At 26.6% G+C, this 17,771-nt stretch overlaps 1 protein-coding gene across 1 annotated transcript in view; it reads right to left on the bottom strand.

Annotated features, from left to right (window-relative positions):
* LOC133674814 (cuscuta receptor 1-like) overlaps window positions 1–17,771 on the bottom strand; it is a 97,672-nt gene that overhangs the window by 2,428 nt on the left and 77,473 nt on the right. The window contains exons 3-7 of the mRNA XM_062096072.1: window positions 2,327–2,395; window positions 2,085–2,231; window positions 1,858–1,998; window positions 1,150–1,299; window positions 373–522 (exon numbers count right to left, since the gene is read on the bottom strand). Of these exons, the coding sequence (XP_061952056.1) occupies window positions 373–522; window positions 1,150–1,299; window positions 1,858–1,998; window positions 2,085–2,231; window positions 2,327–2,395 (657 nt within the window). The remainder of the gene's footprint in view (window positions 1–372; window positions 523–1,149; window positions 1,300–1,857; window positions 1,999–2,084; window positions 2,232–2,326; window positions 2,396–17,771) is intronic.

The following is a 17,771-nucleotide window of genomic DNA, read 5'->3' as shown; positions in this document are numbered from 1 at the left end:
AAGAAATTATTGTTATTTATGTTATCATCTTTTTTACATTACACTAAAATGGTGTTGAGAGAGGGGCAAAATTAAAGTGAGATATTATTCATATTAAATGGATGGTAGAATTTTAAAATAATAAAGATTTCAATTGAGTTAATTTCTAAATTTGAGATTTAATTGTCTTTCCAAGACTTGTTTAGTCGGTTGCGAAAACATAAAAGAGAAATTCTATACATATATAGCTCTTTAATTTAAGTTACATAAGCTTAATCACAGTATAATTTAGAAAAAAATAAAACTTTGAGTGTCTAATAGAAAATATATAACCTAGAGAGAGAGAGAGAGAGAGAGAGAGAGAGAGAGAGAGAGTCACCAACCTAACCTTACCTTGGGTTGTAGGTAATTGGCCATTTAAATTACAACTCCGCAATATTAAAGTTTTAAGAGAGGTCACCGTTCTGATGGTTTGGAAGATGCTATTATTGAGAGTATTAGAACTCAAATCCAAGTATTCTAAATTCTTGAGATTAAGAAACCCTGCCACAATCAATTAAATAAGAAATTATATTAGTGTAGAAGGAATTAAAATTAGAAATAATTCATTACTTATTAATCATGGCTAAAAAATCTAAAAACATAAGGTAAGTGTAGAAATTGTATTGTCCATTTAAGAGATGGATTTTTTATACGTCTGACCCAAAAAATAAAAATACACCATTGTTAATTTATTCTCCTCCTAAAAATAGCACTCTTTATGTATGAAGTTACCTTTTCATTAAAGAAATTATTGTTATTTATGTTATCATCTTTTTTACATTACACTAAAATGGTGTTGAGAGAGGGGCAAAATTAAAGTGAGATATTATTCATATTAAATGGATGGTAGAATTTTAAAATAATAAAGATTTCAATTGAGTTAATTTCTAAATTTGAGATTTAATTGTCTTTCCAAGACTTGTTTAGTCGGTTGCGAAAACATAAAAGAGAAATTCTATACATATATAGCTCTTTAATTTAAGTTACATAAGCTTAATCACAGTATAATTTAGAAAAAAATAAAACTTTGAGTGTCTAATAGAAAATATATAACCTAGAGAGAGAGAGAGAGAGAGAGAGAGAGAGAGAGAGAGAGAGAGAGGGAGAGAGTCACCAACCTAACCTTACCTTGGGTTGTAGGTAATTGGCCATTTAAATTACAACTCCGCAATATTAAAGTTTTAAGAGAGGTCACCGTTCTGATGGTTTGGAAGATGCTATTATTGAGAGTATTAGAACTCAAATCCAAGTATTCTAAATTCTTGAGATTAAGAAACCCTGCCACAATCAATTAAATAAGAAATTATATTAGTGTAGAAGGAATTAAAATTAGAAATAGTTCATTACTTATTAATCATGGCTAAAAAAAACTAAAAACATAAGTTAAGTGTTGAAATTGTATTGTCCATTTAAGAGAATGATTTTTTATACATCTGACCCAAAAAATAAAAATACACCATTGTTAATTTATTCTCCTCCTAAAGATAGCACTCTCTACGTATGAAGTTACCTTTTCATTAAAGAAGTTATTGTTTTTTATGTTATCATTTTATTTACATTATACTGAAATAATGTTGAGAGAGAGAGAGAGAGAGAAGGGGGCAAAATTAAATTGAAATATTATTTATATTAAATGGATGGTAAAATTTTAAAATAATAAAGATTTCAATTGAGTTAATTTTTAAATTTGAGATTTAATTGTCTCTTCAAGACTTGTTTAGTAGGTTGCTAAAACATAAAAGAGCAAATCTATAAAAACACCTAATTGTAGCAGGTATAGAAAGAAATAAAATGATCAATGATAAGTAATAATGGGGTTAAAATTTGTTAATTTACCTCCAGAAGGTACAATGCCATTAAGTTCTTGCAATGACAGATTTTTTAGAGAAGACAGTGCTCCAAGGCTTTGAAGAGAGTGTTCATCTAGAGAACAATCGTCCAGATACAACATTTTCAATGAGCTTAAATTTTGCAACCCTGTTCTTTCAAAAGTAGCAAATTGAATTTTTGAATTAATCCTAAATATATAACCATCACTATATATAATATAATATATGACTTACCATCACCTAATATTCTTCCTCTAAAATCATTGGAACCCATATAAAGTGTCGTGAGGTTTGGGAATGCTTCTAATGATTGCAGTAACTGGAAGCTACTTCCATAAGTTGTGATATTATCCAGCCATAGAGTACTCAAGTTGCTTGGACCTGCAAGTTAGTTAGGGAAGAAACACGAATAATTAATATTATCTTCATGATGCTACCAGCCAGGTAGGTAATGTGAATGTGTTACTAATTATTACCTCTTGAGGCTACCAACTTGCTAATATTGTTGCCGCCCAGATCCAAGGTCTCCAAGCTGCTCAAAGATTCTTGATATTTATATAAAAAAATAAATGAATACAATACTTATTAATTGTGTTTTTTGAAATTCTTAAAGATAGTAATTTGAGAGATGGAAACCCCTCCACAAATGATAGAATACTGTTATCGAAGCTATTAAATCCCAAGTAAAGGATCTCCAAATTGCTCAATTTCTGTAACTCAGAACCACCTATATAAACAAATAAAAAATAAATTAATTAAGACGTCATGTAAAGAATAAAAAAAGATAATATTGGAGTAACTTAATTATTATTGATGAAGAGGCATGTAATTGGTACGATGAATTCATGTAAAGAGGTTGAAAGAAAGAATATAATTTACTACTTGTCCATTGCTTCCATGATCACTGGCTTAGTGTTCGTTATGAATATGCATTTACAGGGTAAAGCTGCATTTCACCCTCAATGAGAACCAAAATGATTATATTAATAATGTAAGGAATTAAACAAATTACTCCTTTTTACTAAATATGCTTTCTATTTTCTTCCATAGAGAATCAAAATTAATGATACTAATTAAACAACACCTTATTTGATTAATTCTAAGAAAATAAAACTAATCTAAATATTTTGTAATACTTAAGAGAGCAAACCTTTCTTCTCAACCCAACCAGCTATACTATTATTCCCCAAGGAGAGATAGTTGAGTTGTTGGAAAGGAAGAAACAAGGAGGCATTTAAGTACCAATCTCCCAGCTCCTCATTCCTCACTCTCCAAAGATAGAGTTCGGTGACTCGACCTGTGCTGCTGTTGCAGGTAATACGATACCAATCCCACTCACAGCAGTTGGCGTGGGCTATTCTCCAGGAGGGAAGGGAGGTGCCGTTGGGATAGTTAAGAGAATCTTTGAGGTGCAACAGAGCGATCCTTTCTTCCTCCAAGCAACCAAGAGCCACCCATCCTTGCAGCGAAACCGTTATCACTAACACCGTCAACACCTGAAGGAACAGCCCCATCTTAATATATATATCAACTATTACAATATTAATTGTTGTGAATGGCAGCGAGGAGGTTAAGGCTTTTATAGAGGACTTCACGGACCCATGCCGTGGAAAAAACACTGCATGATGGCAACGGACACATCCCCTCGTGGAGAATAAATATATATAATTCAATGTTCATGACTTTCTTAAGCAAAATAAATTTTAAAAAAAATCTGAAAAAAAATCTCAGTAATTTTAAAAAATATCTTAATGAAAAACACACTTAGCAGGCAGCCACATAAGTTAGAAGCTTCATTTTTTTGGTTAAAAAAAAAATTCCACATCATAGTCGCATCCTCTCTCTCTTGTTTTTTTTCTTAATTTTTCAATTGGCCGAAATCCTATTAATATTTCTTTCCAACTCAAATTCAACATTAAAGTAAAAGAAATGTTGATCATTGTTATAGCACCCAACATTTTCCATTTTAATTTTAACTGATTGATTTGATGCCGTGTTTTTTTCCTACTAAGAACTAACTTTTTAATATAGTTTTCCTATGAATACTATTTTTGTTTTAGTTTTAACAAACTAAAAGGTTTTTCTAGAATAAATTTGAAATCGTGTTTTTTTTTAAATAATATTTTTGTTTAAAAATTATTTTTCATGTTTTTTTATAGTTATGATATGTTGTTGTTAAAAATAATTTAAAAAAATATTTGAAAAACAATTTTATTTTATTTTATTTTAATACATAATTCATAATATCTGAATTCATTTATTTAACATTTATCTTCAATATATATAATCTCTTTGTTTCTTTTTATAATACTTTTAATCTGAATATCTTTTAGGAAATTAAAAATGCATGATGAAAATGTTCTCTCAGACCCAACTTATGAAAAAATACATGATGGCACCATCCAACGAACCCATCTTGAAGAAAAATGGATGCTGAAAATGGTCTAACGGACCCAACTCCTGGAAAAAATGCATGATGGCACCATCCAACAGACCCATCTCGTGGAAAAAAAAGAAGAAGCAGGATGGCACAGGACGGCACTGTCCTCTTCATCACATTTGTTTTCGTTTTTGATATTAACATGTTTGTTTTATATTTTAAAAGTGATTTAAAAAAAATTATTTTGATTTATTTTTTATTTTAAATTAATATTTTTTTAGTGTTTTCAGTTCATTTTAACGTGTTGATATCAAAAATAATTTTTAAAAAATAATAATAAAATATTATTTTAATACATTTTCAAATGAAAAACACTTTGAAAACCAATGATAACCACACACTCAAATACCTTCTAAGTATTGCTCCTGTTGATTTTTTTTCTTTGTCAAGACTTTACTGTTCATCCTTTTGTATATTATTGTAGATGAACTATTTTAAAAATTATGTTTTTTTAATTTCTTCCTCAATTTGTTTTTGACAATTTAATTAGTTCTAATTAAACTTTAGTTGATTTTGATTTCTTATGAAAAGTTAGAATCGAAAGAAGAGGGACTGAAATAAAAAAGACACCAAATATAAGTGTCATGCCATAAGTTTCACAAAGAATGCACTTTGGTTCTTAAACTTTAAAAATCACGAAAATCATACAATTTCAGTACCTTAATATTTTTCCAATTTGATTTTGATACAAAAGTTTATTTTTGTTATTTTTTAATCCCTGGTTGAGAGAGAAGAAAGAGAGGTCGTCAGATTCTGGTGATAGAGAAAGAAAAGTGCGTTGACATCGATTTAGACCACCAAAACAGACAGTATTTGTGTTAAATGACTTTATTTTATGAGGAAAGCTCATATTAAAGTTTTTTTTTTACCTTTAAAAAGCTCTTGAAAAAATAAATCTGATCGGTGGTTGATTTTCTACTTTAAAAGAAACATGATAAGTTTTTTATATATATATAACACTACTTATCACTTCTTTAAATATTAGTTATTGTTGATGAATGAGAATTTAAGTGAATAGAATTTTATGATTTCTAGAAGAATTAATTCTCTCAAAGTTTGTTATCTTTTCTATTTTTATTTTTATTAACTTGGCTTTTTTTTTTTTACTTTTTTATATTTTTGGATGAGAATGAAATATTTTATATAAACTTTAAAAAGAACTATGAGATTTATTCATATATATTTTGTGTGACTCTTTACTAATATAAACGGATGAAGCATGGAAATTCTAGTACTTTCTTTTTATAATACTTTTAATCTGAATATCTTTTAGGAAAAAATGCATGATGGAAAATGGAAATGTTCTCTCAGACCCACCTCATGGGGGAAAAATGCACGATGGCACCATCCAACGGGCCCATTCATGGAAAAATGGATAATGGCAATGGTCTAACGGGCCCAACTCTTGGAAAAAATGGAGAAAGAAAATGCAGGATTGCATACAACGGCAGTGTACTCTTCCTCACAATCCCTTTGGTTTTGATATTATAATTTGATGAGGTGTAATTTAATTAGTTAGGTTTTAGATTTAATTTTTTAGTAGTTATTAGTTTGAGTATTACAAATCTTAGAGCTATTGAAGACTTATATGGTCATTAATTTCAGGACCCGTGAGATTAGTCGAAATACATACAGGCTAGTCAGGACAATCATGTAATAAAAAAATAATATTGCTTGCATGCATTTTTTTTACTCCGCAAGGCCTCACTGTTTTCACGAATAATATTGAGGATGGATTATATAAAATTTTATATTTTTTAATTTAATATTTAAATTTAATTTTTGATGATTTAGTTATAATTAAAGATAAATTAATTTTGATTTTTTATTAAAAAAATGAATCGAAATAAAAAAAATGTTAAACATGGATGTTATAGTCTTACAGAAGAAACACTTTTATCCTTGAATCTTAAAAACAACACTGATATTTATTCATATAATTCTGTGTTACTATTATTTATATAAATGGATGAAGCATGAAAATTATATATAGAAGGCGATTGTTACCGACTAAACTTTGAAGATGAAATTGAGAAATTTCAAGGACCAAACTAAAAATTTAATAAAATCTGACCAAGTCGTTCCAGAAGCCAAGAAAAAAACATAAAAATAATGGAATGACATCAACATCACAGTATAGTATTATTTTAAGATCAAATATTTGTGCTATTAAAAATATATTATTTTAATATATTTTTAAATAAATAATATTTTGAAAAATAATATTTTTTATTTTATTTTAGTACATAATTCACAGTATAGTATCTGAATTGATTGATTTAACATTTATCTTTAATATATATAATCTCTTTGTTTCTTTTTATAATACTCTTAATATAATTATTTTTTAGGAAAAAATGCATGATGGAAATGTTCTCTCGAACCCAACTTATAAAAAAATACATGATAACACAATCCAACAGACCATCTTGAAGAAAAATGGATGATGGCATAGGGCTGCAGTGTTCATGGCATGTTTTGGAATGTGATTATAGTTGTTTTTTAAAGTGTTTTTTATTTTAAAATATATTAAAATGATATTTTTTTTATTTTTTAAAAATTATTTTTAAGATCAATACATCAAAACTATCCAAACAAGTATCCATCTGGACTAATAAAAGCCCAAAAATTAGAATAGATGATTGAGGGTGTTTGGGAGGGGGAATATAAAAAAAAAACTGCTTTCTACGTACACAACACTTCTCCATTTATATCTTCTCCATTATAAAGTAATTTTAAACGGGGTGTTTTCGGTTGGACGATTTAATCTATTTTTTTATTAAAATTTAATTTTTTATTTAAAAGTTTTTTAAAATATATTTTAAAAAAACAATACCTAACACAACTCTCTTGTCTCTGGAAAAATGGCAGCAAGGAGTTTTAGGCTTTTTGATCCACAAGTGTACGGATCCATCTCGTGGAAAATTTGTTGCAGTGTCCTCTCCATCAAAATCCTTTCTGTTTTGATATAAAAAATTTATTTCGTGCACCCTTGAAATAGAAAGATTAAAATAAGGTTGAAAGGATTGGTTATTTTATTTTTATTTTTTTCAATGATCATTTAATTACGTCTTTATATTAGTTTTCAAGTTTTAAGATTAAGTTCATAGCTCTTTTCTCTTTAAAGACAAGAAATATACCACAAGATTTATTTCAAGTTCTGAATTTAATATTAATAATTAAAGCTTCCTAAAATAAGTGTATTTAGTTAATAAAAACTAGTCTGCTTTTGTTCTAGTCTCTCTCTCACTTTTGTTATTTTTAATTTTTTTTTGGATAATCATCGAGAGAATATTCAAAAGATCATAAAGTCAATAACCAAAGTGAAATATAAGGATATGAAAAAAAGAAAAAAAAAACAGACTTAGAAAAAAAAAAGAAAAAAGTTAATCTACTACAGCAAACAACAAAGAGACTACCTAACATTTCTTATTATATCACAATTTGATACCATCAGAAGATCTTAAGAGGTCATTTTCTGTATAAATAAAGTTTGATTCCAGAGTATGCAACCAAATAGCAACCCGATGAATGATGGTGGAGAAACAATTATAATTCCCTCTCAAAAACAATTTTATTCCTCAACAACCAAATACTCCAAATAGTACTACTGAAAATTATTCTCCAAGCAATTTTGTTGTTTCTTTTTCTTCTTCCTTTGAGTTGCTTTGACTCTCTTTCTATCTCCCATCTCTTAATCCATCAAAATTATAAATACATAGCATTTAACGTTAATAAGAATTATACCCATAATTGAATTATACATATTAATCACTTGATGAAAAATTAAATATGACTAGAAAACAAATACAATAAAAAATAATAGTATATTAATCTAAGGTCCATTGTCCATTAATTAGTTCGATGGTTGCATTCTAACACACTAAATTGAGATTTATTTTCTTCTACACTAAATTGAAATTAAAACATATTATCCCTTTACAAGTTTACAGGGCAATATAATCTCACGGATTCATCTCATCTCGAAGAAAAAACTCTTAATAGTAATGGTCTCACGGACCCATCTCACATTCGTATCCATTACTTGTTCAATTGTGATTCATTCAATGTTATTAAAATCCAATTCAATATAAAAACATTTTTGATATCAGTATTAAAAAATAAAAAATAAATTAAAATAGAAAAATAATTTATTTTTATTGGAACATAGTATTAAACGGGGTATATCCAAGAAAAGTCTATCAAAAAACAAAGATATTCGAAGAATGACATAAAATAAATCAAACCAAAGCCATTGAATTAGAAACCAAAAAATGAACCAAATTTGTCTGTACATGAGCCATCTTAGTGGTGAGATAAAAACATGATGGAGAGATAATTATTTATTGATCAAAACAATTATTTATTCCGGTGAAAAACCCAAATTCAATTTCATTTGATCAAAGTCACACCTTCAAAGAAAACAGGAAAAAAGTATTTAATTGATATAATAATAAAAAAGTTGGTATAATAATAAAAAAATCTACAAAAATGGGTGGCACTTAAACAGATCTGAATGTTCACATGCCTTATCTTCTAGGCAAGAAGAGATAATAAAAACATGGATAAACAGGTGATGTTCTTTTTTCTATCTGTAAATGAATGGAGACATCAATAACAAAAACATGGATAATTTTTTTTTTCAATTTAAATATTTATATTCACAAAATCTGATCAATAAAATATCTTCATTAAATACATAGCAATTTATGTTAGGAATATTGATAAAAAAAAATAAATATAACTAGAAAACAAATACAATTTTTTTTTTATAATATTGGAGAAAAAGAGTATCTAATTCTAGTAAAGCATTTAAATTTCCATTGAAAGATGCGTCATATATTAATCTAAGGTCCATTTTCCATTAACTAATCGGCAGTTGCATTCTAACGCTTGAGATTTATTTTTTATGCTTAAGCATTTAATTCTTTTTTATATACTAAATTGAAATTAAAGCATATTACCCCTTCTCAAGCTTATGGGGGCAATGGTCTCATGGACCCGTCTCGTAGAAAAAACAAAAAACGCTTGACAGCAATGGTCTCATGGACCATCCCACTGGTCTATATCATGGAAAAAAATGCAAATGATAATGATCTTACAGACCATCCCACTAACCCACATTGTGGAAAAAATGCAGATAGCAATGGTCTCACAGACCCATCTGACACTGCATCTATCTTTTACTTGTTGATTGTGTTACAAAAACTACCGATAAGTACCTTATAAATTAAAAAAAAAGACTTGTTTGAAAATTCTATTTGGCAATGTATGATTTGAAAATTCTATTTGGCAATTTAGCTGAATTCTTTTGAAAATTCTATTTGAACGGTAGGCGAGCCGAATCAAAAAGGGAGTGTTACCTCATCTTAATGGTATTTAAAGTTGGCTAGCATTATTTTTTAAAGTTTTTTTATTTAAAATTATATTAAAATAATAATTTTTATCTTAAAAATATTTTAAAATCAGCATATCAAAAAAATTAAAAATATATATATAAAAATTCAAATAAAAAAATCAATGACATATCTAAAAAAAGTCTAACAAGGAACGAAGATATTTGAAAAATAACAGAAAATAAATCAAATCAAATCAAACCAAAGCACTGGAATTAGAAACCAAAAGATGGACTAAATTTGTCTCTACAGTGAGCCATCTTAATGGTGGGGCAAAAACTTGATGGAAAGATAATTATTTATTTATCAAAACAATTATTTATTTCAGAGGAAAACCCAAACTGAATTGATTAAAGTTACACCATCAAAGAAAACAAAAAAAATTATTTAATTGATATAATAAAAAAAAGTTGATATACTACTATAAAAAATATATATATACACTAAAATGGATGGCACTCGAATAACTCTGAATGTTCACATGTTTTATCTTCTATGCAAGAAGAGATAACAAAAGCAGGTGAGTTCTTTTCTTCAACGGTAAACGGATGGAGATATCAATACCAAAAACATGGATAAAAATTATTTTTTTTTTAATTTAAATTTAAATATTTATTTTCATGAAATCTGATAAATAAAATATATATCTTTATTACTTCTATTATCAAAATGATGATGTCATAGTTAAATTTTTTTAGATGAGTTTGGATTGATTTTATTTTATTTTTAGTTTATGAATAGTAAAGATATGTAAAATACTTTTATAACAAAATCTGACCAAGTCGTTCCAGAAACCAATAAATTAAGAACATAAAAATAATGGAATGACATCAACATCACTAGTAGTATACAACCCTTTCAATAAGAAAGCTTAGAAACCAGGCAGGCAGGCATCCTTGACCGATAAAAGCCCAACAGTTAGAATAGATGATTGAGGGTGTTTGGGAGGCTGGAAAAAAGAAAACTGTTTTTTACATCCACAATACTTCTCCATTTATATCTTCTAGATTTATAAAGTAAATTTGTAATTTTTTTTATTAAAATTTTTTTATTTATTTAAATTTTTTTTTATATTTTCAAATTGTTTTGGTATACTAATATCAAAATTATTTTTGTTTTGATATAAAATATTTATTTCGTGCACCCATGAAATAAGAAAATTAAAATAAAGTTGAAAGAATTAGTTTTATATATTTTTTATTTTTTTCAATGATGATTTAATGTCTTTATATTACTTTTCAAGTTTTGAGATTAAGTTTATAGCTCTTTCTCTTTAAAGACAAGAAATATATCACAAGATTAAAAACTATTTTATATTTCATTAAAATAAAGAAATAAATAACTTATATAATTACAGTATTTTCTTCTTAAGCAAATAAATTGATTTCACATGAAGGATTTTCTTCCGATCAGATAAACAAATTTATTTTAATTAGAAAATATTATTTATTTATCAAAATAATTATTATAAAAATATCGATGAAGTTCTTATAAAAATATTTGATTGATATGATACAAAAAATGGGTATAATGATATGAGAAAATAAAAGTTTATATACTAAAACTAATAAAAAGTGAAAGTAATTGATGTAATGACATAGCAACCATAAACATTTTGTGGATATTCAAAATTAAAATAACTCATTTTTAAGCTATAATTGTTCATTCGGTCACCAATTCATGTATATATGGAAAATGATAATTTTAATATACAAATTTTTAGCACCTCCTCGTACTTTTCATAGCAATAATCTCACGGACTCATCTCTTCTCGTAGAAAAAACAATCCTTGATAGCAATGCTCTTACAAACCATTCCACTAATCTATGTTGTGGAAAAAATGCTTAACGGTGATGGGCTCATATACCCATCTCACACTACAAATTTTTATTCACCTTACTTATTGATAAGATTGTGTTGAAAAAATTATAATTAGTATTTAATTTAGATAAAAAAAACTTATTGTCATGACAAGAAGTATTTTAGAAATGTTATTATTGATGGTTTATTTTATCAATGATACTATTTAATTTTATAAATGATATGAGAAAATAAAAGTTTATATACTAAAATCATGTCTTATTTTATCAAAATTAAAGCATGATTTTCCACACGTTATTTTTATAAAGAAAGTAAGTAACAAGTCTTCTGTATCCATTATTATCCTGGAAAATGATTTTCCACGTGATTTTCCACACGTTAGTGTTGATGAATGAAAATTTAAGTGGACGGAATTTTAGGATTTCTAGAATTTTAGGATCCATGCCGTGGAAAAAACTGCATGATGGAAATGTTTTCTCGGACCCAACTTATAGAAAAAATGCATGATGGCACCATCCAACAGACCCATCTCGTGGAAAAAAGAAGCAGGACGGCGGTGTCCTCTTCATCCTCTCGTATTAAAGTATTGCTCGCATGGAATTTTTTACTCGACAGGGCTTTATTCTTCAACCTCTCGTATAATACAGATGAACTGTGTAAAATTTTTATTTTTTTAATTTAATGATGAGAGTTTATATTAAATATTTTTTTCCTTTAAATTCATGAAAAAATAAAATATTGTTTTTTTACCTTTCAAAAAACATGATGAGTATTTTATTTTATTTTATTTTTTCAACACCATTGATCACTTCTTTAAATATACATTATTGTTGATGAATGAGGATTTAAGTGGATAGAATTTTAGGATTTCTAGAAAAAATTAATTATCTCAAATTTTTTCATATTTTCTGTTTTTATTTTTATTAACTTGGCTTTTCTTTCCTACTTTTTAATATTTTTTTGGATGAGAGTGAAATATTTTATATAAACTAAACTCTGAAGATGAAATTAAGAAATTTCAAGGAGCAAACTAAAAATATAACAAGTCGTTTCAGAAGCCAAGAAATTAAGAAGATAAAAATAATGGAATCACATCAAAATCACTAGCATTATAACCCTTTCAATTAGAATCGATGATTGAGGGTGTTTGGAAGGGCGAAAAACCAACTGCTTCCCACGTACACAGCACTTCTCCATTTATATCTTCTGGATTTATAAAGTAATTTTGTACAGGGTGTTTTTAGCAAGGTGGTTTAACTTGTTGTTTTATTAAAATTTTATTTTATTTATTTAAAATGATTTTTTATATTTTCAAATTGTTTTTGTATATTAATATCATTTTTTTTGTTTTGATATAAAACATTTATTTTGTGCACCCATGAAATAAGAAGATTAAAATAAAGTTGAAAGAATTAGTTTTTTTTTTCAATGATGATTTAATGTCTTTATATTAGTTTTCAAGTATTGAGATTATTGGTGGTTTATATGGAAAATGATAATTTTAATATACAAATTTTTAGCACCTCCTCGTACTTTTCATGATAATTACTCTCAAGCTTATGGGGGCAATAATCTCAGGGACTCATCTCATCTCGTAGAAAAAAAGCTCACACTGCAAATTTCTATCCATGTTACTTGTTGATAAGTTTGTGTTGGAAACAATATACTTTGTATTTTAGAAAAAACAAAAACTGATTATCATGACAAGAAGTATTTTAGAAATGTTATTATTGGTGGTTTATTTTATCAATGATACTATTTGATTTTATAAATGATATGAGAAAATAAAAGTTCATATACTAAAATCATGCCTTATTTTATCAAAATTAAAGCATGATTTTCCACAAGTTATTTCCATAAAAAAAGTAGCAAGTCTTCTATATCCATCATTGTCATGGAAATTAATGAGCTTCCCAGCGTTAACCTTTTATTTATGTTTTCCATTAAAGACTAACATCAGCCTTATTAAATTTGATTGGGCTGAAAGGTTGATGTAAGATCTAGTTTAACCCGAGTTTAGATAAAAACTAAGTGAGAGTTTACCTGTTAAACTTGAATGATCAGATTAGTTAACCCGTAAATAGTTTAATTTAATCAAAATATGGTTTTACTTTTTTAACTATGCAATTTTAACTTTAAAAGAAAAAACAATATCTTAAAATGACACGATTTTAAATTAACAACAGTCAAGATGAACTAACCTGCACAATTTATTACCTATTTAACCCTGATTACTCATGTCTAACCATAGATTGTTCTATTTTCTTTAGTTTTGATGAACATGACATTAATTTAATAACTTTAGTTTTGATGAACATGACATTCTTATGAAAAATGTCGCACGCGCGTGAGTGGGAAAAACGCGTTTGTTCTATTTTCTTTACTTTGATTATAGTCTTCCCTGACATTATTATTGTCACAAAGTGGGCATATTTCTTCTGTTATCTTTCAAGATTTGAATTGAAAAGGAGGGACGTAATTATATATTAGTTGAAATTTTATGATGTACATTAATCCTTTTAAATTAAAGTCAAGTTATTAATTAATTATATCCTTTAAATTTTCAATCCTCAAACCAATTTCAAACAAATCACTTCAAGTGAGTCATAGTTCATGATCAATTCCTTAAATCCTGTAAATAAGATTGATTGATCAAATTTTATAATTAATAATAATAAATGAGTAGCATGCTAATAAATATTTGTGGAAGTGAACTGTTTTTGATTGACAAAAGAATAATTAAGCGATCCTCTTCTTTTTATAGAATAATATAATAACTACTGTAGTTTAAATTATCTCGAAAGGCATGATTTTTCACATGTAATTTCCATCAAATTCAAGAGACAGGATTTTCCACACGTAATTTCAATAATAATAATAAAGAAAAACAGTTGCAAGTCGTCGTCGTCGTCGTCGTCATGGAAAGTGAGCTCATAACATTAACCTTTTCTTCATGTTTTTTTTTAAGACTTTGACTTCGGGTCAACGTCTTGAGAATGAATACGAGTTCCTTCAAGCAATTACTCTCAAGCAATTCATTTTTTATTTTAACTTTCTTTTGGTACTGCATGGTTCAGATGAAGATGGCCAAGTCGGCGTTGGTTAGCTAAAATATTGAAAATACTTACTCTCTTTTTTAATAATCAGTTAGAATCTATTAATTTCCCATAAATCATAAAATAAAAAGTCCCTATTGGAATTAGCAAATTTTAAAATACTACTTCTTAAATTATTAATATTATAACTCCACATATATATATATATATATATATATATTCTCTATCATTTAATTATTTTAAAAATAATGATCACTACTAGCTGTCGAATCACAAATGTTTAAGGAGCACTTTGATTCTGCCACACGTAATTTCCATTAAATTCGAAAGGCATGATTTTCCACACATAAAGAAAGTAGCCAGTTTTCTATATCCATCATTGTCTTGAAAATGGAAAGTGGGCTCAGAGCATTAACCTTTATTCATGTTTTTTGTTTTTTAAGAGAAACAACTTTGACCAGTTAATTTATATTCTAGTTAACCTAATCAAAACCTAGTTTTATTTTGTTAACTAAGTAATTTTAATTTTTTTAAAAAAAAAATCTTGAAATGATATAATCTTAGATTTAACACCGGTCAATATAAGTTAATTTTCTTAAACCATGATTTAAATCCTGATCCAAATACTAGGCCTAACCATATTTAGTAACTTTGGTTTCGATGAACAAAACATTAATGTCATATATAATGTTTTTACAACATTTTACAAATATAATTGGCATTCAAATTGACACGTTCATAAATTGACATAATAGTTCTTAATATTTATTTTTAATATATATATATATATAATGAAATATTTTAAGAATTGATTAATATTGTTAAACCACATATGTTTTGTATGTTTTTTTTTTAATTTTATTTTTTAATATTGAGTTTGCTTATCCTAATCTCATGATTCGAATCGCGGAATTGATGGCTTAACTTATGTTTTTTTTTCAATCTCATCTTTCAATATATAGTTGATTTGAAAATATGCTTCATATTTTTTTTTATTTCTATGAGATTATTATAGTTTTATTACCTGTGTTACAAGTTTGACAAGTTAAATCAAGTTAACCCAAGTTAGGTTTTTTATAAACGTTTTAATTGAATTTTTTTTTCTATTTTCATCATTTAATGTTTAGTTGATTGAGAATTATATTTTATAATTTGTTTTGATTTGCTTTATATGTAGTTATCCTAGTTGCATGACTTGGGTTGTGGGCTTTGACATGTTAACTTGGGTTAATTTGAGTTATTTGTTTTATATTTTTTTATTGATATTTTATTTCAATATTGAGTTGGTTAGAAATTAAGTTTATAATTTATTTTGATTTATTTTCTATGGAGTTATCTCAGTCTCATGGTTCAGATCTCAGATTTGACAGGTTTACTCAAGTTGATTAGGGTCAATCTAATATGTTTCAGTCTCAATATTATCTTGGTTTTTTTTTCTTTCTTAATCAAACTATATTTTTAACCATCGTACATGTTGTATTTGGATATATGTCAAGTAGATCATGTTATATTTTTAACATTTAATTTTTTTCTATTAAAAAAACATGTTAGTAATTAAAAGTTTAAGAATCAAAATTGATATAATCATCTAATAAAAAAATATTTTTGAATTTTCACAATTTTTAGAATATTTTTTCTGTCTAAAAAAAATATTTTCATTAAAACTAAGTCAATTTTTTTTTACTGAAAAATATTTTTCATTAACTAACTTTACTAATTGTATAAAATTTTAAAAAATAAATTACAAAAAATCACTTTCTATGGAACAAACTTGTCTTGCTGTGAAGACATTCCAAAAAACAATTCGTGAAATATTAACCTTTCAAGAAATAGAAAAGCTTCCACCCTTCCTCCTTATGTGATTAATTAGCGGGTTGGAGAGTGGGAAAAACACGTTTGTTCTATTTTCTTCACTTTGTCTATACATTATTATTGTCACAAAGTGGGTATACTTTTATCCTCCAAGATTTGAATTGAAAAAGAGGGTCGTAAAAAATTAGTTTTTATAAATATACCATTAACTTTGGATGTGGATAATTGTTTGTAATATATTTACATCCAATATAAACAATTCATCAATGACCAAGTAGTAGTCATTTGTTAGCTTAAATATTGAAAATACTTATTTTAGTTTTTGTTTTTTGGCCATGCAGTACCTCTATATATATTAGTTGAAATTTTATGATGTCCATTAATCCTTTTAAAAGAATGAAACGCTTAACACTTTGGCGTAATTTTTTTTTTAACAAACAATACAATTACTTCATTTTCCCTTTTATTTTTTTAGGGTTATCCTGAGTCGCTGTTTAGTCAGGTTAACATTGATAATTATCTTAAATTTTTTTTAAAATATTTATTCTTTAATGTTGGGCTATTATGTCTTGAAATTTCTTATTTTTATATATTTTTTTATAGGGTTATCTCGGATTGCATGTTCGTTAGGTTAACTTATAATAACTTGAGTTTTTTCTCAATATTTTCTTATTTATTTAGCTTTGATCTTTTTTTCTAGGTTATTTTTTTAAAATGATTTTCTTATCACAATCTCATGTAGCAAGTGGTAGGTTAGCAGGAACTCGGGTTGACTCAATTTTTTTTTCTTTCACATTTTATGTTTAATTTTCTCTTTCAATTTTATTTTTAGAAATTAGTTTTGTTGGAACTTGAGCCTTTTTTTTTTCTCTTCATTTCTTTTAAGATTATCATGGGTTGTGAGTAAATCAAGTTAACATGGGTTCACTAAAGTTATTGTCGATTCAATATTTTTTTTATGTTAGAAAAAAATTAATTTTAACAATTAAGATTATAAAAGGTGATTGTTATAAACTAAAATTTCAAGATGAAATTGAGAAATATGAAGGAGCAAACTAAGAATTTACCAAAATCTGACCTATAAAGTCGTTTAACAGGAAAAATAAAGGAATCACATCAACATCACTAGTGGTTTCTAGATAAGCATAACATTTCGTGTGTGTTTGAGAGTGTGGTTGTAGTTTTTTTTTAAGTGTTTTCATTCAGAGAAGTATGTCAATAATATTTTTTTATTTTTTAAAAATTATTTTTGAGATCAACACATCAAAATAATTTAAAAATATCAAAAAATATATTAATTTAAAATAAAAAAAATTAAAATTTTTCAAAAAAACTTTTAGAACGCATTACCAAACACGCGCTCGATTAAAAAACTGAGAGGCAGGCAATTTCCCAC

This window comes from Populus nigra, chromosome 15, assembly GCF_951802175.1.
Source record: "Populus nigra chromosome 15, ddPopNigr1.1, whole genome shotgun sequence".
NCBI lineage: Eukaryota > Viridiplantae > Streptophyta > Magnoliopsida > Malpighiales > Salicaceae > Populus > Populus nigra.
This window is presented reverse-complemented; position numbering and strand designations above follow the sequence as displayed.